Source organism: Rhinatrema bivittatum, chromosome 15 (genome assembly GCF_901001135.1).
Source record: "Rhinatrema bivittatum chromosome 15, aRhiBiv1.1, whole genome shotgun sequence".
NCBI classification, from domain to species: domain Eukaryota; kingdom Metazoa; phylum Chordata; class Amphibia; order Gymnophiona; family Rhinatrematidae; genus Rhinatrema; species Rhinatrema bivittatum.
The window spans coordinates 59,302,572-59,327,180 of NC_042629.1; the positions used below are offsets into that span (position 1 = coordinate 59,302,572).

Here is a 24,609-nt window from a genome sequence, read left to right on the forward strand (position 1 = left end):
ACATAATTTTGTGATCAATATTATTTGGTGAAAGTGATAAATCATGTCCTTTTGTACAGGTTTCATTCTAGAATACAGGTTTAGTTTATAAATTGAATATTTCTTCCATGTTAACAGTGTGATAAAATAATAAAAGCGCACTTCACTTCATTAGTCTTCAGAAAACTCCTCTTTGATCAGAAACTACTCTGGCCTGCTTCTCAAGCTGCACTCCCCAGTTCCTAGAAGACTGTACTGGTATGCAACAGAACTGCTCTGAGTCATGTCCCGTTCTCTAGCCCTGTTTTCTATCACTTACCTTACTGTGATTTATGCAGATCTTACCTAGAAGACTTTTTTGCTGTGCAGCAGAACCGTTCATTTTAAATTCTGTTCCTGCAGTTTCTTTTTTTATGACTACTTCATTGTGCCTTATTCAGATGTTAGGCACCTGTATTGTCTAATATATGTATTTTTGGCATAGATTCTTACTTGCCGTAACACGCTGTGAGCTCTTCTGATGGAAAAGCATGAACGGGTAGATGTGAATCGGTTATTTACCCTTTCGGATAATAGAAAGACTAGGGGGCAGTCCATGAAGTTAGCATGTAGCACATTTAAAACTAATCGGAGAAAGTTCTTTTTTACTCAACGCACAATTAAACTCTGGAATTTGTTGCCAGAGGATGTGGTTAGTGCAGTTAGTATAGCTGTGTTTAAAAAAGGATTGGATAAGTTCTTGGAGGAGAAGTCCATTACCTGCTATTAATTAAGTTGACTTAGAAAATAGCCACTGCTAGTACTAGCAACGGTAACATGGAATAGACTTAGTTTTTGGGTACTCGCCAGGTTCTTATGGCCTGGATTGGCCACTGTTGGAAACAGGATGCTGGGCTTGATGGACCCTTGGTCTGACCCAGTATGGCATGTTCTTATGTAACTACATAAATTGCAACAATGCATTGTGGTGACCCTAAAGGAATATATTCTGTGAGAGCACTTCTGTGAACTTGAGGTAAACTCTCATATACCGACCACTCTTCTTAACTATGCGTTAATTGTACACAAAATCACTGGGCAGGGGAGCACCACTCCCTATTGGGTATTTACACAGTCCTGTCGCAGTTCTGCTGTCTTGGATACTGAAAATCTCACATCACCACAGCAGAAATGTTGCTGCATTTGAAACTTTTGAGGTAGCTTTTTTTTTTTTTTTTGTAATTCTTTTGCACCCCCTACAGAAGCAGCCATGCTGGCTACAGCATCATAGATGTCCTTATTTGTACTGATATTGGATTGATCCTTGTCCTGTTTGTCCCTTGTGGCTTCATTAAGATTCTGGATCCTAGTGTTTATGATGTAATATAGGATACCCAGACAGCTCCATGAGCAATGAGGCTTGTCAATTCGATCCTGGATTGTTAACTGCAAGGTATTCTGGGATATGTAGTCCTGATTTTCCCACTGGACAAATAAAACTACAAATCCCAGAATGCATTGGGATTATATATATTTATTTATTTGGTATTTTTAAAGATTGGGACAGAACATCACACTATTTTCGTATTCCCCCCCCCCCCCCCCCCCAAATCCCACACCTCCAGTCACCTTAATCTAAGCATGGGGCCTGCTCAGTGTTTGATAAACCTGTAATAAGAAGCAAACCATTGTGAAATTCATTACAGCATGGAAGCGGTTTCTTACCATTGTAAACATCTGACGCATTGCCTGGCAATTTTCTTTTAACTTTAGGCTATCCAAAGTGTCCAGCTGACCCACAGGCGTGTTCTGATTTCTCAACGCCTCCTTCAAAGTTTTCCTTCCCAAGGAGCTTTCCGAATTCTTTGAAATGGGCATTGAGTAAAAAAAAAACCCAAGACTGACTCTCTCACCTGTCCCTCACCACCTGGAGGGAGGGCCGGTGCAAGGGTATTAGGTGCCCTAGGAGAACCTTCTGCCTTGCGCACCCCCCCCTTCCCCCCGTCTCTGCTCCGTCTACTACCTCATTCACGCCCGCCAAATGTATGCTTCTCTGGGCCACGAGCAGGATGGGGGCCGAATCTCAGCTCCTCTAGTTCGCCTAATGGGATGCACCGGCCCTGCCTGGAGGGCAGTCTAGGCTTGCATCAAGGTTACTGTAAGCTCTTGGCTCAGGAGAGCTTCGGGGACTTTCCTTTGCCTTTTCCTGGTGAAATCTGTCAAAGGAAAACTATTTACATTGCACTGGTCAACTCTTGATAAGGTCGGGTCACATCACGGTGCCAAGGACCCTGCAGAAAATCCACAGACAGAGTTGTACAGCAGAGAATTAGTAGGGCTCTGGGTGCTGGAGAAAACTGAATTACCGTATCTGCAGGCTGGGCTAACATTTTATGAGCTCAGCATAAGAATTATCCAAAGATGGTGATGTCTGTGTACTTTCAGTAGGGTTGCCAGCTGTTCTCCATGTTGACGGGGACAGGACGAGCCAGTCTCAACTTTACACCTGCTGTATTTCTGCCCTTCTCTGAGCTACAGAAACTACAAATGCATGCATGCACCAGGGCAGAGCCAGGACTGGTTCATCAGGTTTCTGATGACACAGGGAGAGCTGGAAGCCAAAGCTTCAGTCCAGTGTGAAGCAGAGGGACCTGTGTGCTCTCTAAAGCTCATGTACCCTACCCGTTCATGTCTGGCTAAGTATTCTGCTGGCCCAATAAAAGGTATTGCAGCCCGCAAAGAGCACGGATAGAGGGCAATTTTCAAAAGCCATCTCCCTGGGTAAACAGGCTGGCTGATGATTGCTCAGCCTGAACGCAGGTAGAAATATACACAGATTGTACTTTTGTCTGTGGGGAAAAGTAGGCAGGCTCAGAGGTGGGGTTAGGTTGGGGGAGGCAACAATGCGATTGGTTTCGCATTTTCAGAACTCTGCGCGGTAGTGTTTTGGCTGGAAAAAGCACCCACAAAAGAAACGGGGGCCCAAATCTGTGTGTGTGCTTTCTCCCTAGGCGAGTTTCAAAGGGAAAGTAGGTGGCCTGCATTCCCGCTGAGCCTTGGTGCAAAGTCCGCAGTGAAACGTAGCCGTAGGCTTCGCAGCGACGCTGGGCACTTCTGAGAACTGCTGCCCCGGTGAAGCGCAAGGAGCAAGCCTTGTGTTCTCGCCAAAGGATGCGGGCAGTGCAGCCCGTTTTTTCAAAGGGAAGCGGACCGCGTTGGTCCGTTTCTGAAGAGCAGCGGCCGCAAAGCGTGCACGATAAAATCGCCCTGGTGCTTTGCATTTGCTGTTTTTTGCGCGGGCAGCGGACGGGGGCAAAAAAGTAGTTCATGTGCTTCTAAAAACAAAAAACCCTGGCAACTACGCGCGCTGTTGTACTCCCCCCAGGGTTTCGCCCCTTTTTAGTGCGGCTGAATGTACGCATGCTGCGAACCCGCCTGGCCCTTTAAGGCACCCTGTCGAGGGCAGTCGGCAGCTAGGCTAATTCACCTGCATAAACTGGTATTTTCCTGTTATAAGTGGTTTTGAAATTGCCTTGAAGGTGTCTTGAAGTGTTTCAGCCTTCGGCCTGCTTCTGGGGGGGGCACCTCTGCAGATTATTTACCAGTCTTGCCTCTTTTTTTTTTTAATACGCTGCTTCTAGTTTTGTTCACACGAGCTGCTGCTTTTCCGTGCTCCCTTCTGTTCCCCACATTGTCTGAGCTACCAGTGGACGTAGTAAAGGGGCACCAGGTTTGGTCTAGAGAAGGAGCTCTGGGCCGGGGAAGGCTTTTTGGGTTCCTGCAGCAGCGACTTGCACACAGAGGACAAGGAGTGCGGCCTGTGAGTGCCAGACCTGGGCCCAATTCCAATTCCATTTGCATAAGATGAAAGGACAATTTAAAACAGACAGGAAGTGATGCGGTGCCAAATTTTAAGGAGGATTAATAAATCAGTTTTAGTCTGGATAGTCCGGAGCTGCAAGCAAGCCCGGGTCAAAGGGAGATGTAAATTACTCTTATGTAATTTGTTCTATTGTATAATTTATTATAAGTTATGTAATTATCTCTTCCCAGTTGTTTTATCGTCTTTATTTTCAGTGTGCTCTTTCTAGCTGATTCAGACATGTTTTCCCCTCTTCTCCCCCAAATCCCACCCCGGTGAAGCCTCGGATGTTGGTCCGTGTGTGTCACGGCTTGTCCTGTGCTCCTTTAGAGACAGTGGCAGTGGGCAGAACTATTTTCTTTCAGCATGTCCTTGGCCTGCTGCCGAGAGAGGTCGCGGTGCGAACGTGAGACTGTCGGTGGCTTTCCAGCTCCTACCCGATCAGATTACTGGTCAAAATCTTTTTATGCCGCGCTCTGTTACAAAAGCTTGCTCGTCGCTGCCCTTCCAGGACGGTGTCATCGGAGAAGGAGGTGACACCACCGACAAAGACGATCCCGTGGCATGACAGGATGCGTTCTCGGTTTTCACCCTAAAATAGCTGAATGTAGAAGTAGTCACATGAACCAGTAAACTGAACGTAACCTGCGAGGGGGCTAAGCATTCGGGCACTCGCAACCAGAAGGCCTTTATTTGTACCCAACGGCTTCTGTGCATCAATGAGACAAAATAACTATTGGACTGCGTCACTTAAAAAAGGCAGTGGGGACTCCAGCAAGAAGGCTTTCCGAAGTTAAAAACGACAAAGCAGATGACAACATAGCTTTCTGTTCTTTGCATTCTGCCCTGGTTCATGATATGGTTAGCCTTAGGCGGACTCCAGGCAGAAGACCTGCCCTTTTGGCAGTGACTGCCAGCACATGGCTCCATGCCTGCAGGACACACGCAAGCTCTGCTGAAAAGGCTGTCTCTCTGCAAAACTGAAAGTGTGTGAGCAGGGAAGCCAACCCCAGGCAGCACACGGCGCCCATACCTGCAGGAGCAACTGCTGTCCGGTCGGTGGCTCCGCACCGTGCCCTTGCTGCTGTGAAATGCCCAGATATTGGAAATCCTGCTAGAAGAAGCCGGTCTCTCTCCGACACCATGGACCTGCCAGGGAGAGAAACTCCGGCACAGGAAGGCTGGATGGTGAGTACCTTCCCTGAATTTCTAACCTCTGGGATCAAGAAGGGAGTCTGCAGAATAATTTCAAGAGCTTGCCAGAGCCAATAAGCAGATAGCATGGCTCTTGCCTCAGTTGTTTTTTTTTCTTTAGCATTTGCATTTTTCTTTTTTTTTTTTTTTTTGTTACTAATGAGTTTAGTGCTGCTCAAAGGTGAAAATTGACTGCGGTGAAAGTGGAACTTCTCCAGTTATCCATAGAACAGGTACAACAGCTTTTTAAATATATTTAACTCCCCATTTCCTTGTAACTTGCAATACATTTTATTAAATCAACATAATTCAAAGCTGCTAATCCAGTCAACCTTTGATACCTCCTGAAGGTCTCCAGCATGGGAATTTCCATTCTGCCCACTCTCTGGAGGTAGATGCTTCCTTCTTCAGCCTTGCACTGACATGTCAAGGAGGGAGACCTGTCTCTGTGGTCTTACGCTCGTCTCCTGTAATGCCTTTGGAGAATTCTTACCTTGATCGACGAAAAGCTTCAACAGTCTGCAAAGCACCTACTTTTCTCTTGCACCAAGGTGGGTGCTACAAGTGCACTAGTTAATGCCCTCTAGACGTCCTGCGTTTGCCTTCTTTTTTTAAAAAAGAAAAGATTCCAGTGTTTACTGAAAAGGTTTTTTTCCTTCATAGTTTGCTGCTTTGATTGCTCCAGGGGAAAGAGTTGTGTGCAGTGATGTGTTGCAGTTCCTTATCAAGGGGCTTTTACCAGCTCTGCTCCACTCAGAGAGAGAAGCTGTTTGTTTTCATAGAGAATTTAACAAGGGACTCTCCAGCAATTGAGTGTGACCCTGACGGACTCAGAGGGGAAGGGGATAAGAGGGGGCATTTGGAGGGAGGGGGTGGCTATGCCCAGAAGATAGAAGCAGACAATGGAGAAAACCACTTTTTATTTTGGTCTCTTGTTGGTGTAAAATACTATATTTTTGTGCACCTGTGGGGAGAGGGGAAGCTGTTCATAAAACCAGGTTGAAATGCGTCTTCAGAAACTAGCAGAGCGCTCTGTTATGTAATGTGTAAAGAGTCCTCAGGGCACTGGGAGTCCAGAGGCCGAGCCAAATTACTTCAGACCTCTCAGTAAGATTGTTTCTTTTCTTCCCCCAGTTGGTTGGGGGGGGGGCCAGGCCATCAATGCCCCGGTAATCCTTTGGGACCGGATTATGTCACCCGAAGCTTTCATTTGCCAACACCGGAGGCCCCGGACTCGGCCTGACTCTTGAGTCTGGCCACCAGGTATCGTTGCACAGAGGCCGAGATCACCTCCCGTGGGCTCTGGGACTGAAGCAGGTCACATGCAAGCCCTGCCACTGAATCGGCCCTCCTCAGGATAACCTTAGAGATGATCTGTCTCATCATTATATCATAATAATGCCCCTGAAGATGTTATGACAGTATCGACAGCAGAAAACGGACTTTACCCCCACATTTACAAAGCAAACTAAGGCACGTGAGTTCGCTGTGAAAATCTGCAGGCACAGTTACATCTGCACTGCTGAGATCATAGCAATCGTGGGATAACTTGCGTGCACACACAGGGTAATTTTATTACAGCCCCCCCACACACACACACACACGGCAGTGCGCGCATAAATGACTTCGCACCCCGACTCGTCCCCTGGGAACGGCCTTTTGGTATTACATGCAAAATCAGTAGCCGTTCTTTATTCTGCGGTGTCTGCTCTAGGCTCCCCCCCGTCTCCTCCTGCCCGTGAATGATGGGAGTTGAAGAGCTGAATTTGCTAGTAAAGTAGTTCTTGGCTCTGCTCAGTGATCTGTCTACTCCAGATTACCCCCCCTTACCCCTTCTGTTCCCTGTAGGCTGTTTTCGAGGGGGTTGGGGAGCTTGACAGCTTGTTCTGCTGCCTAAGATTTGGGGCGCTGGTCAATAGTGTTGCCAGGGCAGAGGCTTAAATGCTCTCTAGATGATGATTTTGTCTGCTTAATGGAAGACAGGACGCTTCATGTCTTGCTGTTCGTGTTTAGTATTCCTTTTTTTTTTTTTTTTTCCTGCAGCTCATATTGGAGAAAACAAGGTCATTTTCAGCCAATAAAACAACTGTCACCTCCCTGTCCTCTCTCTTCCATGCCCTCCAACTAGTAAGAGAGCACCATCTGTCTCGGTTCCCTTCCATAGTGTCTAACCAGCAGAAGTGCTCTCCACTGTCTGCTCTTCCTACCATAACATTTTAGCAATAAAAGAGCTTACTCAAGCTGCTTGTGCTTCTTTTTATTACCTCTGACCAATAGAAAAGCTTCTCCGTATGTTTGTACTCCTATCCCTAGCATTTAACTCGCAGAACAGCTGTCCCAGCTGCATCTGCAAGTTGATACGGATTACCGTGGATGCAGAGGATTTGGGAGGAGGGAGTGCTGATGGTTATCGCCATGGATGGAGAGGGCATGTGATAAGAAATGAGGGTAAGAGTCTGGTGGTTATTACTCTGGGTGCTCAGGCTATGGTGTTACGGAATAACGGGAGAAGGCTGGTGGCTATTACTATGGGTATTGATAACAGTAAGGAATAATAGGGCCCAAGGCTAATGGCTAGCATTGTGGATGTAGAGGACTTGGGTGAAGAATGATGGGAGAAATGCTGACGATTTTTACTGTGTCTATAGAGGACAAGAGGTAATCAAGAGGAATGGTAGGAGAGCAGGATGAGGCTATGTTCACAATGCAAGATTCTGATTGCAGTAGCTTGTGTTCTTCGTACAGTATGATTTGAAGTTTTCAAAGCTCGGAAGGGTTGTTTTTTTTTGCACCTCAGACTGAAATCCAGATCCTCTGGGTTCTTCCTATTACATTGGGCTCAGTTGGTGGATAACAGACATACTACGGTTGGCAGCAGGCGGAGGAAAGCATGGTTTACAGGGCTGCCGTAAGCTTGCATGAGAGTCCTTCCACCGGGCGAGGGACTTCACCGCGGTCTTCTGAGGCTCCGAGAAGTTGGATGAAGGAACACGATTTGCAGTTCTTTCTATGCAGATATCTCTATATGCAGCTTATCAAACCATTAATCCAACTTGCAAGCATCCTGGTGAAAAGGCACTAGGAAAAACAGTGAACCTTTTTGTTTTTCCTTTCAAAGTACATGTCAGACTAGTCTGGGGTAAAATCTGCAATCCAGCTTTCTTTTGAATTTCACTGTTTACCGATGAAGGCAAAATTGCCAGTACTGACTTTATTCCAAGAAATGCCAAGAAACTAAACAGCGTTTGTCAGTCAATGTTTTGTTAAAATGTTATAACTGTTGAACTTTTCACTTAAATGTAATTTTTACAATGTAAAGATAATATGACCGCTGTCACATTATCACTCAAGTTCTCATGTAAACCGATGTGATACCCATGTTTGAAAGTCTGTATATAAAAACAAATAAATAAATAAATATTCAGCCTTAGAACATAAGAAATTGCCAGGCTGGGTCAGACCAAGGGTCCATCAAGCCCAGCATCCTGTTTCCAACAGAGGCCAAACCAGGCCACAAACAATCCAAAACATCATATTTTTTTTTAAATTTCATATCTACGTTTTAATTTGTCAGTTTTTTTTTTTCATTTCCACTTTTACTATGTTTAGATGTAATTTGGGATCATTTTTTTCTAAATTATTTTTGGCTTCAAGCCAATGGCTTGCCTAGTAATTTTGCCAGGTTCCTGCATAACAGGGAAGGTTGCTCCCAGGTGGAGGCTGCTACAGGGCAGAGCATGCGGTCTTGGTAGTCCAGTGGTTGCTGAGGGAGCCTTGTGGCTGGCAGAAAAGTAGGATCCCAGAATCAGGGTTAAGGCTGGCTGGGATTCAGGACATGGGGACAGCATCATGGCATGTGTGGGTCTCACATTGGTGGCAGGGGACGGTAGCACAGAGAACTGAGTTATTTGCTAGGCTGCTGCAGATAACTATTTAGGAAAGGCAGTCTGAGCTTAGAGAGAGGTTCAGGTACTAAGCAGAAGCTGAAGGCTGAGCTGGAAAAAAGAGCAAGGTTCAGGTCTTGGTTTGTAAGGCACAGGGGGTTTTGCTTGACCAAGAGGGCTAGGCAGGCTTCCGGTTGCCGGGAACAACTTCCTGATTCCAAGCAGCTTTTAGCTGGGCTAAAGCTAATCCAGATCCCAGGGGGGCGTGGCCTTCAATGCTTTGTTTTGCTAAAAATAAATAAATAAATAAATAGTAAGGAAGACCCCCATCTTCTTCCTGGTACCTCTGAGAGGCCCTTTGCAATGGCAGAATCGCAGTAATTCTGTGACCCCGGGGACGTGCAGCATTGATCTGACTAATGACAACGTTGGAAGCTGTCAGGATCGCAGAGCACTGCAATTCTGGCACCGTAAAGGGCTTCTCACAGGTACCAGGTGGCTGGGAGAGTTAGGATGGGGCCTTCCTTTGAATTTTTTTATTTTTTATGAACTATTTTTATTTAATAGTTCATATGTTGTCGCATTCATAAATCAAGACTTTTGAGTCCATTTCTTATCTGGAGGGGGAGGGGGGGGGGAAGCTGGCACAGACTCCAGATCCTTCTGTATTTGATTACTACCTCAAGGGGTAGGATGTGTCTCAGACCGGCAGACTATTTATTTTTACATTCAGTGAAGAGCATGACTTCCAGCCGCTAGGTCCACAGAGCACTTTTTTATTCTTTTCTACAGGCAGCGCTATTTCACTGGCTATATTCTTGAATGACATGAGTGTTGGGATGGCTAATAATTGGAGCTGTCTGAAAGTGAACGTTACTGCACACTGCCCATTGGCAAATATTTACAGAGAGAGACTGAAGGGTTTGCCTGATTTCAGCCATCACAGAGGATTTCTAGATGGCTCTACATAGTAAGGATACAACTATATCAGAGGTAAGTAGGCCAAACTCCAAAGCCCAATAATTAAATAAATTTATTAAATATGTTAGCTTTGTACAACATGCTGGCTTATGTGAAACATATATGCATCCTAAAATCTAATATCTAAACATATCTAATATCTCATTCATACTGCATACATCCAATCATTCAATAAAATCCCAAAACATCTACATCGTAAACATCATGACATTAATTAACATATATTCAAAAATACCCCTGTTAACATCAGTCTACCCGCTCCATATACGTTTAACATATATTTAAATCCTCAACTCAATATCTAAACATACCCCTGTTAACATCAGTCTACCCGCTCCATATACATTTAACATCTATTTAAATTCTCTGCTCCGACGAGTTCACTCGTTTCGCCTGTGAATACAGGCTTCCTCAGGGAACCTTTATATGTTGTAAATCAGGGTCACTTTCTTTATAGATCGTCTGCTTTTAATATTTCCTGATCTCTCAGTTCTTCTCCCAATCATGTATTTATAGATCGTCTACTTTTAATATTTCCTGATCTCTCAGTTCTTCTCCCAATCGTGTGTTCAACACGAAAATTTATAAATCTCCTTCCATGTATATGTTTCTCATTCAGCCATGCTATAATGTATCAAATTGAAATAAAGTACCAATAAATAAGAATTGCTTATCACCACGATGAATTTTACATCTCACATGAGCATTAATATGGAGTTTTGGTCTTCATTGTGAAGATTCGTTTGAACACGGTCAAGTGGTTATCGGTGGTCTATATAGGAATATTCTTTGGAAAAAACAGCATATAATAGTGGTAAGAGTAAACCTGGGTACTATATGATATTTGGTTATTCGGTGAGATGTAAAATTCATCGTGGTGATAAGCAATTCTTATTTATTGGTACTTTATTTCAATTTGATACATTATAGCATGGCTGAATGAGAAACATATACATGGAAGGAGATTTATAAATTTTCGTGTTGAACACACGATTGGGAGAAGAACTGAGAGATCAGGAAATATTAAAAGTAGACGATCTATAAATACATGATTGGGAGAAGAACTGAGAGATCAGGAAATATTAAAAGCAGACGATCTATAAAGAAAGTGACCCTGATTTACAACATATAAAGGTTCCCTGAGGAAGCCTGTATTCACAGGCGAAACGAGTGAACTCGTCGGAGCAGAGAATTTAAATAGATGTTAAATGTATATGGAGCGGGTAGACTGATGTTAACAGGGGTATGTTTAGATATTGAGTTGAGGATTTAAATATATGTTAAACGTATATGGAGCGGGTAGACTGATGTTAACAGGGGTATTTTTGAATATATGTTAATTAATGTCATGATGTTTACGATGTAGATGTTTTGGGATTTTATTGAATGATTGGATGTATGCAGTATGAATGAGATATTAGATATGTTTAGATATTAGATTTTAGGATGCATATATGTTTCACATAAGCCAGCATGTTGTACAAAGCTAACATATTTAATAAATTTATTTAATTATTGGGCTTTGGAGTTTGGCCTACTTACCTCTGATATAGTTGTATGGTTACACATTAGACAGAGGGATTGCACGTAATTATTGTACCTGTTCTACATAGTAAGGGGCAGCTTGCGTCAAGTCTAGTTTTGGCCCATTTCATGACGGCCTTGCAGTTTTTAATTACTCTCACGAAAACAGGAGAAAAGATCCTCAATTACAATGAACCAATAACAAGACAGATTCATTTCATCCCTTGTGACCCATCGCTTGTGTTCATGCCATAATGCAGAAAAACACTGTAAACAATTATCCCCCTTTCTTTAAAGGAGAGCATGGTTACGCATATACCACAGTTAAATATTACAGTGACCAGTTGGTTCTATTAATACTGGACCTTTTATAAAAACTGCACAGCATTCTGGGATTTGTAATTGCGCATTTCCAATGACACCAATAACTGTGAACTGTACAATGCTTTGGGATGGGAGCTCGGCTTTCTCTGTACATCTCTTACATTTTAATAAACCCCCTAGTTTTATTGGTCATTCTTGTTTAATTATTTAACAAAATATTAGAAACCGCTTAAAAGAAAAATAATTTAGATGATTTCTAATAAATGCTATTGATGATGTGCCTTATGCCACAGTGTTTCTACTTGCCTGCTTTAGTTCTCCTTGGTTCTCTCATCTTGTGGCCCTCATATTAAACAGGCTCAAACCAGCAACTTCCAGGAGCGATTGGAACAAATAAGATTTGTACATGATCTCCCCATTCTAAGAATAACGTTACTATCTGAGTTAAAGAAAAATTTCCTATAGTGCTGTCAGGACACATGGCCCAGCTTGCATTAGAGCTCAGGTAGCCTTCTGATCTAAAAGAGAAGCACTGTTCCATTTATACAGCTGCAGTTTTCATCTCCTGCATTGCAATGCTTCTCTCTGTGCTATCAAAGGCCGCAAGCATAATCTTTTGACCTGTACAATTAGGGCTGGTGCAAGCCTATTTGGTGCCCTAGACGATCCCCCATCCCCTTCCCCAACTTATCTATTGGCAGCAGCTCCAGCACAGCACTCCCTCGTACCCTCAGCAGTGAAGTCAAGACTGCACTCCCTTCTTTGGCAGTATTGACTCTAGCACAGCACCCAGCTAGACTTCTCGCTGGCAGGATTTTGCTGCCTGCAAGATCTTGGCGCTCTAGGTGACTGCCTAGTTTGCCTAATGGAAGCACCAGCCCAGAGTACAATAACCAACCCACCAAAACTAGCCAAACATGTCCCAGCTGGGGTAGAACGAAATTAGAATGAGCTTTGTCCTCTGTACTGGCTCAGCTCTCTTGACCCGCGCCACCCTTTCTCATTCCCCCATCTCACCGCCTTGCCTGTCCGGCATCAGTGAGAAGAATAACAGTTTTCCTTCCAGCAGTCCTGCATTAATGCTTTTGTCTCTGTGGTCCATAGCAGGCTCAAAGTAGATGGCTCCATCCTGAACTAGAAAACATGGAACGGACCCCTGTACAAACAGGGAATGAACTGCAGAAGACCAACTACCTCTGGATCGCAAACTGGAGAAAAGTAGAAATTGTAAATGGTTTACCAGCAAACAGTTTAGTGTACTTTAAAACTACAGCCTGTAGGTAGTTAATATTTTACAGGAAGGTCTTGTGTGTAAGGATGAAGAAAATGGTCAGGATTGTTTGTTCATATGTTTTATAACCAAGAGCTCTGCTGATGCAGGGTGGTTGTAATTATACCTTAGGTAGAATGGGGAGGTGCACCAGAGACAACAATCCAACTATGTTTAATGCCACTTCCTAACTAATAAATTATGCAGTATGAGCTTATTTCTCTGTAGACAAGCAGGATGAATCACCACATTTAATAACATAGTAATGACTGCAAAAAGGACCAAATGGTCCATCTAGTCTGCCCAGCAGGCTGATTTTGGTAGTATCTGCCGTGCCGTATAGGTTACCCCCATGGGTGTGTGTGTGTATGAGAATGGGAGCTTGCCTGGCATTTGGGTGGATGTGAATGGGAGCTTGCCTGGGTTGTGTGTGTGAGACAGAATAGGAGCTTGCCTGGGGTGTGTGTGTGTGTGTGTGTGTGTGTGAGAGAGAGAGAGAGAGAATGGGGATGCAGGTGGATACCAACCTGCCAGCAGCTGAAATGAAGAAGACCCGGGGCTGCTGGCAGATCCGAACAAAAGAAGAGCTGGAGATGCCTGTGGGTTTATCTAAGAGGATATGTGTGTAAAATATAAGAAAGAGAAGAGAGTTTGTGCACCCCACTCCCACTAATCCATGACAATCTCAGGGTGATTGGAAATCAAAAGTTCCCAGGTATGGAGAGCGTGAATTTTTAAAATCCTTTTTAGTGTTATTTTTTGAGTGTTATTTAATGTGTATGTTTTGAAATATTTTATTGGTGTTTGGGATATTAAAAAAAATTATGTGTGAGTTTTTAATTATTTGATCTTTTATGTCATGTGTCTTTACTATTATGATTATGTATTTATTTTAGTTCTTGGTTTTATTGTTTGATGTTTGAGGAAGGGTGATGGTTATGGTTTTTATGGTTCCACTGGCTTCTTGTGGTTTCCAGTTCAGGTTTTATCACATTTATATTTCTACTTTATGGTTGCTCTATTCTGTATTTGGTGAGGGTCTATTTATGTTCTACATGTGTGACCTGAGGTGAGGTATTCTCCTAATAGGAAGTGTTTTAGGGCTTTTGGAGGGTCAAGTTCACACAGTCATTACAATAGGCTAAATACCATATGGGTTCCAAGCCAGTTTATACAGCATTTCTGATTAGCATCAGAGCAGTGCATGTGAATATAAGTGTATTTTTACCTCAGAATATGGTACTTTGATATTTTTCATCTAAAATGTTTTTATAAATGCAAAACTCTTAACTGGGTGTGTGGAGCAGGCTGAGGTGGGAGGTTGGGGGGCGGATGGTATCAGTTTTCAAAATTTATGCCACGGAAGGGAGCTGGGATTTTTTTTGATGGGCCCGGGACAGACCATGGAGGGTGGGGGCAGTACAGTAATTGTTCGCACAGGGCAGCATAAAAGCTGGCACCAGCCCTGAGATTGGAGACGAGGTTTTGCCCGTTGCAGAGCACCTAGCCAGAATCCCAGTCTCTCTGTGCTGCAGGCTTTACTTGTGGGTGGAAGGCTGAGGTTTTACATAAACTGTTGACCCCCAGGTTCAGACAGCTGAGATCTCCAGATAATAAAGGAAGACTAAAGATTACATTTATTGAGACTTCCACCAAATCATCCTCCCAAGGGATTACAGCAGTTAGTGTAACTGGGTTTGGATAAGTTCCTAGAGCAGAAGTCCATACATTGCTATTAATCAATAAGGATGTATTCATTTAATGTTTGGATACTTGCCAGGTACTTGTGACTTGGATTGGCCACTGTTGGAGACAGGATGCTGGGCTTGATGGACCCTTGGTCTGACCCAGTATGACATATTTTATCTTCTTATGTTCTTTATTTCCCTTTCACTTCAGGCATTGCTAGAAAACAAGTTTTTCTCCTTCTTATAGAACAGAACCATTGTGCTCATAACATCCCATCTTAGCACTAAGGGCCTTGAATAGGATTCTCCTAAAAGAAGTTCAAGATGATTTCCCTGGCACCATTATTTTCCTCATAAGCAAAGGAGACTTGCTATGTTTTGTTTTTTAAATCTGAAGGATACATATACCCATATAGAGATGCATCCTAGTCACAGCAAGTATCTCAGATTAGTTGTAAGGAGATACCATCTCCAGTATCTAGTATTGGCATTTGGCCTGGCATTGGTCCCTCGTGTATTCACAAAATGCTTAGTGGTCACTGCAACATATCTACAGAGTTTGGGGATTTTATGTAGTTCCTTCCTTGCACCATTGGCTGTTCAAGAGTAATCTTGAGCAGGAACAAATTAATCCATGCACAGCACCATCTGGATGCTAGAGTTGTTAGGGTTTGCCATAAATTACCCCAAATTCAACTTAAGCCTGTCACTACAGAGAAGGTTCAATGCTAGACTCGACTCTGGTGAAGTTCTGTCTCCCTGCTAATGGGATCACTGAATGAATGTCCATGGTATAGGAAGTCTTTCAGAGTCAGCAGACATTAGCCTGGGACATTTTGAGGATGTTTCATTTCACCTTCATAGCACATCTCTATATGAAACAAGCCCTACAGACCTTAAAGTCCCAGTGGAATCGAACCACTTGAGGACCAAAAGAATGCATCTCTATCATGGGACAGCTCAAAGACTTCGTTTTGGTGGCTTTTCCATATGTCTGTCCGTGGGTTTTACCATTCCACATTCCTCCTCACCAAATTGTTTGACCTACAGGTGTCTCCAACCCACTGAGAAACTCATACTTAAGAGACTTCCCAGCCAGGGTCCCTGATCTGTTTGGGAAGGACAATAGACTGACATTTTGTTATACAAAATAGTGCCTCTTTTATAAGATATTGGTATATTTTGTCTCGGATGTCATGTTTTCTCAGAACAAGGCTCAGAGGGTGTTATGGGAAAGTGAATACTCTGTTGCAAAATCTCTTAAGTTTGGAACAGCACAGACCCCTGTGGTATTCCAAACCTATTGCAACTTTAGATGCATGTCTACAAGCGGTTACAGAATGATTGAATATGCATATCCAGCTAAGTGGCAGCTGTTGAATATCCGGCTACATTCAGTGGTCACCACTTAGCTGACTTAGATAGTTGGATAAGTTGGGGCAGGCAATGGCCATAACGGGGTGGTGATACTTATCCAGCTAACTTAACCAGATAAGTGCCGATATTCAGACTTATCTGGATAAGAGATCTGCCAGAAAGCAGGTCTAATTTAGCTGGATATAACTAAGAGGATATTCAGCAGTATAGCTGTGCTGCTGAATATCCCATGTAACTTTGCCAGATAAGTCTTATCCAGCTAATTTACATAAATGTTCAGTTTTCAAATATTGACCTCCAAATATCTTAATTCCTCTGCACTACAATATTTTGCAGGTCTGAGTTATTACCAATTGCCAAGATCTCTGAGATCATCCTGGCAAGCTCTCTTACAAAGGCTGTCTTATCCGGCCATGAAATTGATGGTGACAAAGCTTACTGCTTTCTAATGCTATGCACCAGCTTGATCAAATTCACTGCCTTTGGAGATGCATCTCAAGCTAAACTATTTAAAATTCTGAACAAATAAAGACATGGTTCTTTGTGTCTTTACCTGAATGTTTGTTTATTGTGGTAGATTTTTTATGATGATTAGATTTTCTGATTAATTGCTGTTTAAATGAAATGGAACTTAGAAATTGTGTTTAATTTTTAATTAGTTTATTGTATACTGTATAAAATGCTTGGTTCTCTGCCTTGAGGCTTACATTAGTTAAAGGGGAAAAACTCTGAAGGAAAATAAATAACTTTGTAAAACTAATAGCAGGAATGAACGCTCTAAAGGTTTTCAGAGATGAGGTGGCCAACAATATTGTCATACTACAGGTAGACATTCATGGAGGTACCAAAACAAGGAGAGAGGAATTAGGATCATGCCTTCTGTGTTGGGAAAACTGTCAGGTAATAGAACCTGGCCATAGGTCATGGGGCAGTCCTTAAGAGCCACATCTGACTGACAAGCTCAGTCAGATCCTAGACTCTCTCCCCAAGTGGTCCCTGGATCAGACAGTAACAAAAAGAATCACTGTTTACTCCCAACATATATGTTCTCTGGCCCTAACAGACTAGACGTTGAATGAAATGATTCATCCAATGAGGTGTATCATATCTGTCCAGCTTCTAGGGAGCAATTCAACAGAATTTCTTATGGGCTCAAATGGAAGAGGTTGAGGTATCTTTTAGCACTTTTTTTAAAATGTTGTGTGAGGGGCAAGGTCCTAGATCATTTCTTATGCTCCACGCAAAAAGTGCTTGAATATCGTCTACATCTGTCAAAATCCAGACTCAATACCAGTTCTGTTAGGGTTTGTTTGGTGCTTGTCTCCACCATACAGAAGGGAGCCTCATCTCTGTGCAGCCTTTAGTTGTTCTGTTTATGTGGGAGTTGCCTTAATTGAAGCCTCTCGTCAAACCATCATCGGTGTCATGAGACCTCAGTATGATGATTACTCGGCTGATGAAAGCCCCTTTTGGGCTTCTGAACTCGTGTACCTGACCTGGAAGGTCATATAACCCTTCCCTCTCAGTGATGTATGTTTTTATTTACTTATATTCCACTTTTTGGCACTCGCACCGAAGATGTGTGCCCAGGTGGAAAACAATTGGACTGCCCTTATTGGCTACTCAATCCTTAGTGATTGGTGTGTGTGAGGATCACTTGCTAACTTCCCTGTCTGGTGTAAAGGTGGCGGAGCACATGCATCACCTAGATAGGGTTTAGGAGCCGACTGTCGTGGAGCATGCGGGTATCCTCAGTATAGGAAGGTACAGGAAGGAGGATCTGGAAGCCAAATTTAGGCTTTCAGATAGGTGACTTGAAGTAGAAAACTTCCAGGGTCCAATTATCAGAAATGTTCCCGGTTCTATGTGCAGGTTCCCAGAGGCAGGCTGAGCTCCAGAGCCTCAAAATGTGGATGAAGCGATGGTGTGAGGAGGAAGGTTTCAGATTTGTTAGGATCTGGGAAGATTTTGGGGCTTGAGAAACCTGTTCCGATAGGATGGTTTCCACTTTAAATAGGGTGGAACCTGGCTGTTGGTGCTGATGTTCATAGAGGAGATTTAGAAGATTTTAAAGTAGATCAGGAGGGAAAGCCAGCAGTCACTCAGGAGTGTGTGGTTTGGAGTGAGAGGTTGTAGTAAGGGCTGAAGTAGTGCACGTGGATTTCATTACAGAGCAGACAAATACAAATGATTCCAAATTACTAGTGTCAATGAAGAGGCTACTTCAATTCTGAATGAATGATTTTTTTAATTGTGTTTATTATTTATTTTATTTTTTTTCTATCATTGCTAGCTTTTAATGTGTATTTCTAATTTTTAATTGTGCTCAGCTGCCTTGAACAAATGGATTAGGCAGTGTATATACAATTTTTAAAATAAATAAGGTGATTGTGAATAGAAATCAAAAGCATGCTTTTAATTGTCTGTGTTCAAATGCCAGATTTCTAAAAAAAATAAGACTGGAGAGTTAGAATGTATTGATAATACATACTAGAGATGTGCAACACAAAAATGTGTGTTTTCATTTGTGTTCTCATTGTGGAATGGGGGTGGGGTGTTTTGGGATTTTTTTTTGGGGGGGGGTTCCAGTTTAATCAATATTTTTGGTTTCGTTCATTTCCTGAACCAAAAAAAACCCCCAAAACAAACAAACAAAAAAGCACATCCCCAAACTCAGTTACCCTTTGAATACCACCCTCCGAGGGTTTGGGTGGCTAAGTTTAGGAGTTTGGCACCTAAATTGGCCCTTCTGAAAATGAACTAGGGCTGAGTCCCTAAATTTAGGCTGCTAAAAGATGGAGTTTAGGCAGCATTAGGAACCTAACTTAGGTACCTAAATCTAGACAAATGAATTGCAGACCTAAATGTAAGCACCTCCATTCTAGAAACCTAAATTTAGGTCCCTAAGTTCAGCTGAAAAATGTCCTAAATTTAGGTGACCTAAACAAAGGAGCATCAATGAATCACTGGGCGTTTTTTTGAAATTGGCCAGGACAGCCAGATTAAGAGTAACCCTTTTGAAGTCAGTGAATAGGAGAGAGACCCAGATATTCAGCAGAACCTACTCAGGTAACTGTAGGACAGATTGTCCTGGCTAACTTTTTTTTCTGGGTAGGGCTGAGTATTGGCGCTCACCAGCTAAAATGTAACTCTGCCCCCTGAACGCCTCCATCACCGCATCTTTTTATGTGGGTGCTGAATTACCAGGACAAAATGTAGCCATGCAGCGAGGCGGGGGGGACGGGCAGTGACGGTGCGGAAAAATATTAACCTCTCTGATTTTGTCTGGGTAATTCAGAAAGTTGCCCAAACAGCCCCTTTGAATATCGACCTCTCTGTTTTGAAATAAAACCTGGAGACTCCAAAATAAAGTGACTTCCCCAGGATTGCACAGAGTCAACGGATGAGGCACAGGGAGTTAAAGGAACTCCCCCTTTTGAATTTGTGTTTTCCAATGGCGTTTTCTATAGTAAGAGGACGACGTGCAGTAGAACATTTGTGGGAAGGAAACTTAACCCGAGCTGAAGATTTTTTTTTCTTTCTTTTTTTTTTTCAGAGCTCAGATTTGTTTGAAATGATTGAAAAGATGCAGGTGAGTTACCTTGACATACACATTTTTTAAAAAATATTTTAATGAGGCTGTGCCAGCTAAATTCCTCACAGCATCAGCTTCTCAGCTCCAGGGATTTCTCCTTAGGTCCTTATTCCCCCCGTGTTGTCTTGTTTTCGCCTGCTTTCTCTTCCATCTCATCCCCCGAACCAATGAGCTTACAGTCTAAGACGGAACTTTCAAACCGGGGCACGCGTACGTGTGCGCATTCATCGGCCTACGCCCAGGGACGCGGCTATTTTGTCACTTGAACGTGTATATTATGCGCGCATGTGCGCCAAATTTTAAGAGGGCGCGAGTGCATGCTGCTTCTACCTCATAAAGCGGGGGATTTTAAGAGGCGTGCGCCAACCCATTTCCAGTTTTACCACTCTGTCCCCATTTCACCCAGTTAAGAGGAAGGCCTTCCGTCCCCCCCGGTTTAATCGCCTTCACTTCCCTCAGTTATCCCTGACCCTTAAAAACCCTGCCAAACAGCCTGTTTTTATCTTGTCTATATTAAAACTTGCGCAACGTCCACAGCAGAAGTAAAGTTACGCGGCAGGAGGCATCAGCGTGCGACAGAGCGCGTAAGTATTTATGCGCATGTCTCGGCTTCGTGCCCCTGAAACGCCCAGACCATGCCCTGTCCCTTTTTGAAAACCTATCCGGGCGGCTTTTAAAATCTGCTCGGAGCGCAAAAGCTCGACGTAGTCGCACATCCCCTAAATAATGCGCACATTGGGCTTTTTAAAATTCACCTGTAAACTTTGAGCACGGGGAGGCTTAAGTGACTTCCTGAAGGTCAGTGAGTGACCAAAGAAAGTGGGGTCTGCTCCATTATGTTTGGGTTTTGTTTTGGTTTTTTAATGCTGTGCTTTCCCTTTGTTTTTGTTTGAGTATTTCATGCGTGTTTGGGTTGACCTTATTTTTAGTTACTCTTTTTTTTTTAGATGCTTTACATCTTGTGCTTCTGTCTTGAGCATGGGTTTTGGGAAGGCATTCTGCAAATGTCAGACCTGAACCCAGTTAATATTATTGTTGCCCAATTACAGTGAGACGACCGTCCCAAGACAGCTCAGAGTCATTGAGACATCTGACCTTGGAGACCCGTCTCTGTTTGTACTGCTGTTTTATCATTTCTGAATTACGTCACAGAGAGACAACATACATAATATAATTTATTATTTATTTAGAAAACACAAGGTATTCACCTATCTAAACATTTTAAAATCTAAACTTACACATTCAACCACCATTCACACACCAACATAAAAATTCTGTGTTACACAAACAATTCTGAATTACAATTAACCAATACACATCGTTATTATAATTTTAAGACAAAGATTTATTTTATATTGCTTGACTTATTTTATCCATGTCCTGTCCATGTCCTGTCCTTATGTTTATATCCTTACTCTCAGAAAATAGAAATCTCCACACAATTTTTATTCTACCTTCAATATAAGTCAGGGTTATTTCCAAACGGACACCTCTTCAACAAAGGATCTCCTTGTTTCGCCTTCCAATCAGGCTTCCTCAGGGACTTGGTCTCAAAAAAGCCGATTGATTTTCTCCCAATTTTCTCCCAATATTTCCAAACGGACACCTCTTCCAGAGGTGTCCGTTTGGAAATAACCCTGACTTATATTGAAGGTAGAATAAAAATTGTGTGGAGATTTCTATTTTCTGAGAGTAAGGATATAAACATAAGAGGTCTCAAGACAGAAATATTGGGAGAAAATCAATCGGCTTTTTTGAGACCAAGTCCCTGAGGAAGCCTGATTGGAAGGCGAAACAAGGAGATCCTTTGTTGAAGAGGTGTCCGTTTGGAAATAACCCTGACTTATATTGAAGGTAGAATAAAAATTGTGTGGAGATTTCTATTTTCTGAGAGTAAGGATATAAACATAAGGACAGGACATGGACAGGACATGGATAAAATAAGTCAAGCAATATAAAATAAATCTTTGTCTTAAAATTATAATAACGATGTGTATTGGTTAATTGTAATTCAGAATTGTTTGTGTAACACAGAATTTTTATGTTGGTGTGTGAATGGTGGTTGAATGTGTAAGTTTAGATTTTAAAATGTTTAGATAGGTGAATACCTTGTGTTTTCTAAATAAATAATAAATTATATTATGTATGTTGTCTCTCTGTGACGTAATATAGCTTATAGGATATCAGAGAGTTGTGTTAGGATTTCCCTCTGTTTAATTACCGTTATCATTTCTGAAGGCAGCAGACACTGGGCTGGGTCCCACCCTTGCCACGTCCTTTCCTACCGCTCCACCTTTTGCTTTGTGGGCGGTGCTGATTTTGGCCGCTGGGGCTGGTAAGGCTTACCACCCTTACATGGACCCAGGGAGGCAAGCTTACCCATGCCAGGCTTCAGCTCCGGCTGTGAGGATGCAGGGAATTCCCGGCTGGCAGAGCTCCAGCTGAGGATGCCGATGACGTGGAGGTTTCAGAGTTGGGGGTGCCCAAATAGTCCAGGAGCTGCACCTATGGTTACCACTGGGTTGGAGGGGGGGTGGGGGTGGAGAAACAACTGAAATGTAATTGTGGGCTGGCAGCAGATGAAAATCCAGGAAGACTGCCCCTTTCTTCCTAACATCCAGTATTGGGGGGGGGGGGCGGGGAGCATGCTTGCCTACCTGGGAGACTAAAATGCCTAGTTACAGCTCTGGTTTACAGATCTGGATTCAGTTCAGGTCAGGTGGCAACCGTATCTGCATCATTAACGCTGTAACAGGAGACGCAAGGCTCTACATATGTACACGCTAGAGAGGAGGGATGGGGATAGGAAAGACACATTCAGATACCTCAAAAGCATCAATAATACGCCCCAAGCACACATTTTTCAGTGGAAAGAATTTCCCCGAACAAGAAATCATAGTATGGGGCGCGCCAAGGAGGTAACATTGGAACATGTCTCCCCATGGAAAGGGTGGTGGGGGTGTGGAATGGCCTCCCATGGAGGAGTAAAGCATTGTAAAGACGTGGAAGGATATGGGGCTCTCTAGCTGGACCTTGCATCATATTCTGTCTTTCAACAAAGAGACCCTGGGACAGTTCTGATCCTGTCAGCTGGATCCACACTCTATTCATGGACTTTCTCTCTGCTTTCATTTTTTGCAGGGAAGCAGAATGGATGAACAACGATGCTCCTTCCCACCTCCTCTGAAGGTGCGTTGATAGCGGCGCTGGCAGACTCCCAGCTGTTTCACACCCCCTTGCACGCGTGGAGTCTAGGCCCTCCCACCGTGCACGGAAGGGAGTAGAACTAGAACTGGGTCAGCCTGAACTGAAAACAAAAGAAGCAGATTTGTAACCCCAAGTGCTAGGGACGTCAAAACAGTAAAACAAAATGAGCTTGAGGTCTTGGTATTGAAAATTTTATGGAAAATCTCTGCACTAGTAGATTCTTCACTTTAAAAATCTGCTTTACTTAGAATGGGCAAGAACTACATTTCCCAGAATTCAGTGAGTTAAATTTTTCAAAAGTCCATGATGGCATAGTTTGATCTGGTTACCTTTCTATAGTTAACGCGCCATCTGGGAGATACCTGCGAGCTAGCCCCCCATTCAATCCACACTGGCTGAAACGGTCCTAGTTAGTTTTTGCATCTATGAACTTGTAGTATCCATATCTCTTAAAACAAAAAAGGAAGAGGCAGAGCTACACATCTGTAAGCGCTATGGCATAAAATCTGGACTGGATCATTTGGGTCAAGAGGCAAAAAAATACAGGAAACTGGGAGTTTACATTGCTAGAGAATGTAATTTAAGGCTGTTTCAACATACACTTTTTTTTTTTTTATTAAGCAGAGAAAAGTAACCACAGAAAGCAGACTAAAATCTCATTTAAACCTACTGATCAATAGTTCTTTTATGCTGCGTTAATAGGTGATGAACCTGATAGGTTGTGTAATGCAGAGACATGGCTTGAGAAGTAGGTCCTCTCTCAGTGGTGCCCTCCAGATTTTGTACTTTTATCAGCAGACTAGAGGAGGAAGAGATGGAGGAGGAGTGCAATTGAGAAGCAAATCAGGCACTAGGCTTGAAATGTCTTCTGATAAGAATTGGAGAGGAACATAAATTTGCTATCCTCCTACCTGGCTCCAAGAGACTTTGTCAGATCTTTCTCAGCTGATGGTCAAAGCAATGACAAAATATCCGGGAATAATAGTCCTGCTGGAGATTGTAATACACATCAACAAAACGCAGGCATAACCCAAGAAGGTTTGTCTACTGTGGAATCACTGGGTCTCTCCCCATGGATTAAAGTCCCTGTGGTTTGGAGGTCAGTTTCCAAAAGGGTGGCCAGGACAAAGCCTTTGGAAATTCTGCCCCGGCTGAGTGGTTAAAGTTATCTTCCTACGTTTTACTAGGTGGCTAACATTAGCTGGCCATATTTGGGACAGGCTGGGGGGTGGGGTTAGGTGTGAGGGAAGGGGGAGAAAGTTAAGGGGCTACCTCTGATTTTCAGTGATAGGCAGCTACCTTGACCAGTCAAATTTAAGTAGGGCAGGAGGATTTCTGTGGTTTTGTATGATTCATTTATGGTTTTAGCCTATTCAGCAATATGATTTGGATATCTTATATATTTTTTGTTATTTTATGTTGCATGATTTTATTGCTTATTATATGTATGATCTGTTTTATTGTTGCTCATTTGAGCTGGTTTTAGTATTGTGTGATCGGTTTGTTTGGTTTTTAAATGTATTTTGTTTGTTACTGTAACCTGCATTTTCTGTAAAGTGGATATACAAATGGAAGTAAATAAATACACAGAAACATTGATGGCAGAGAGACCATACAACACATCCATTGCTGCCATCCATAACCAATATTCATCTGTGCAATACCTACTCAGACAGGCCAATGCAGCCAAATGCACCTTTCTGCCCGCACTTCAACAGACATTTTCTGCAGGCAAAACTTCCTGC

The 24,609-nt window shown here is 42.9% G+C and overlaps 1 protein-coding gene across 9 annotated transcripts in view; it reads left to right on the forward strand.

Moving 5' to 3' along the window:
• The window catches only part of RAP1GAP (RAP1 GTPase activating protein), a 225,880-nt gene that overhangs the window by 115,100 nt on the left and 86,171 nt on the right, over positions 1-24,609 (forward strand). For 6 of the 9 annotated variants that reach the window (XR_003852767.1, XM_029577941.1, XM_029577938.1 and 3 more), the window contains exons 3-4: positions 19,619-19,654; positions 22,799-22,846. Coding sequence is in view for 8 of the 9 variants with exons in the window: in XM_029577941.1 (XP_029433801.1) it covers positions 19,637-19,654; positions 22,799-22,846 (66 nt within the window). In the remaining variant the exon portion in view is untranslated. Of the gene's footprint in view, positions 1-3,661; positions 5,009-5,183; positions 5,248-5,364; positions 5,566-19,618; positions 19,655-22,798; positions 22,847-24,609 lie in introns of those variants that run through there. The other 3 variants (XM_029577942.1, XM_029577943.1, XM_029577940.1) reach the window with 3 other exon arrangements.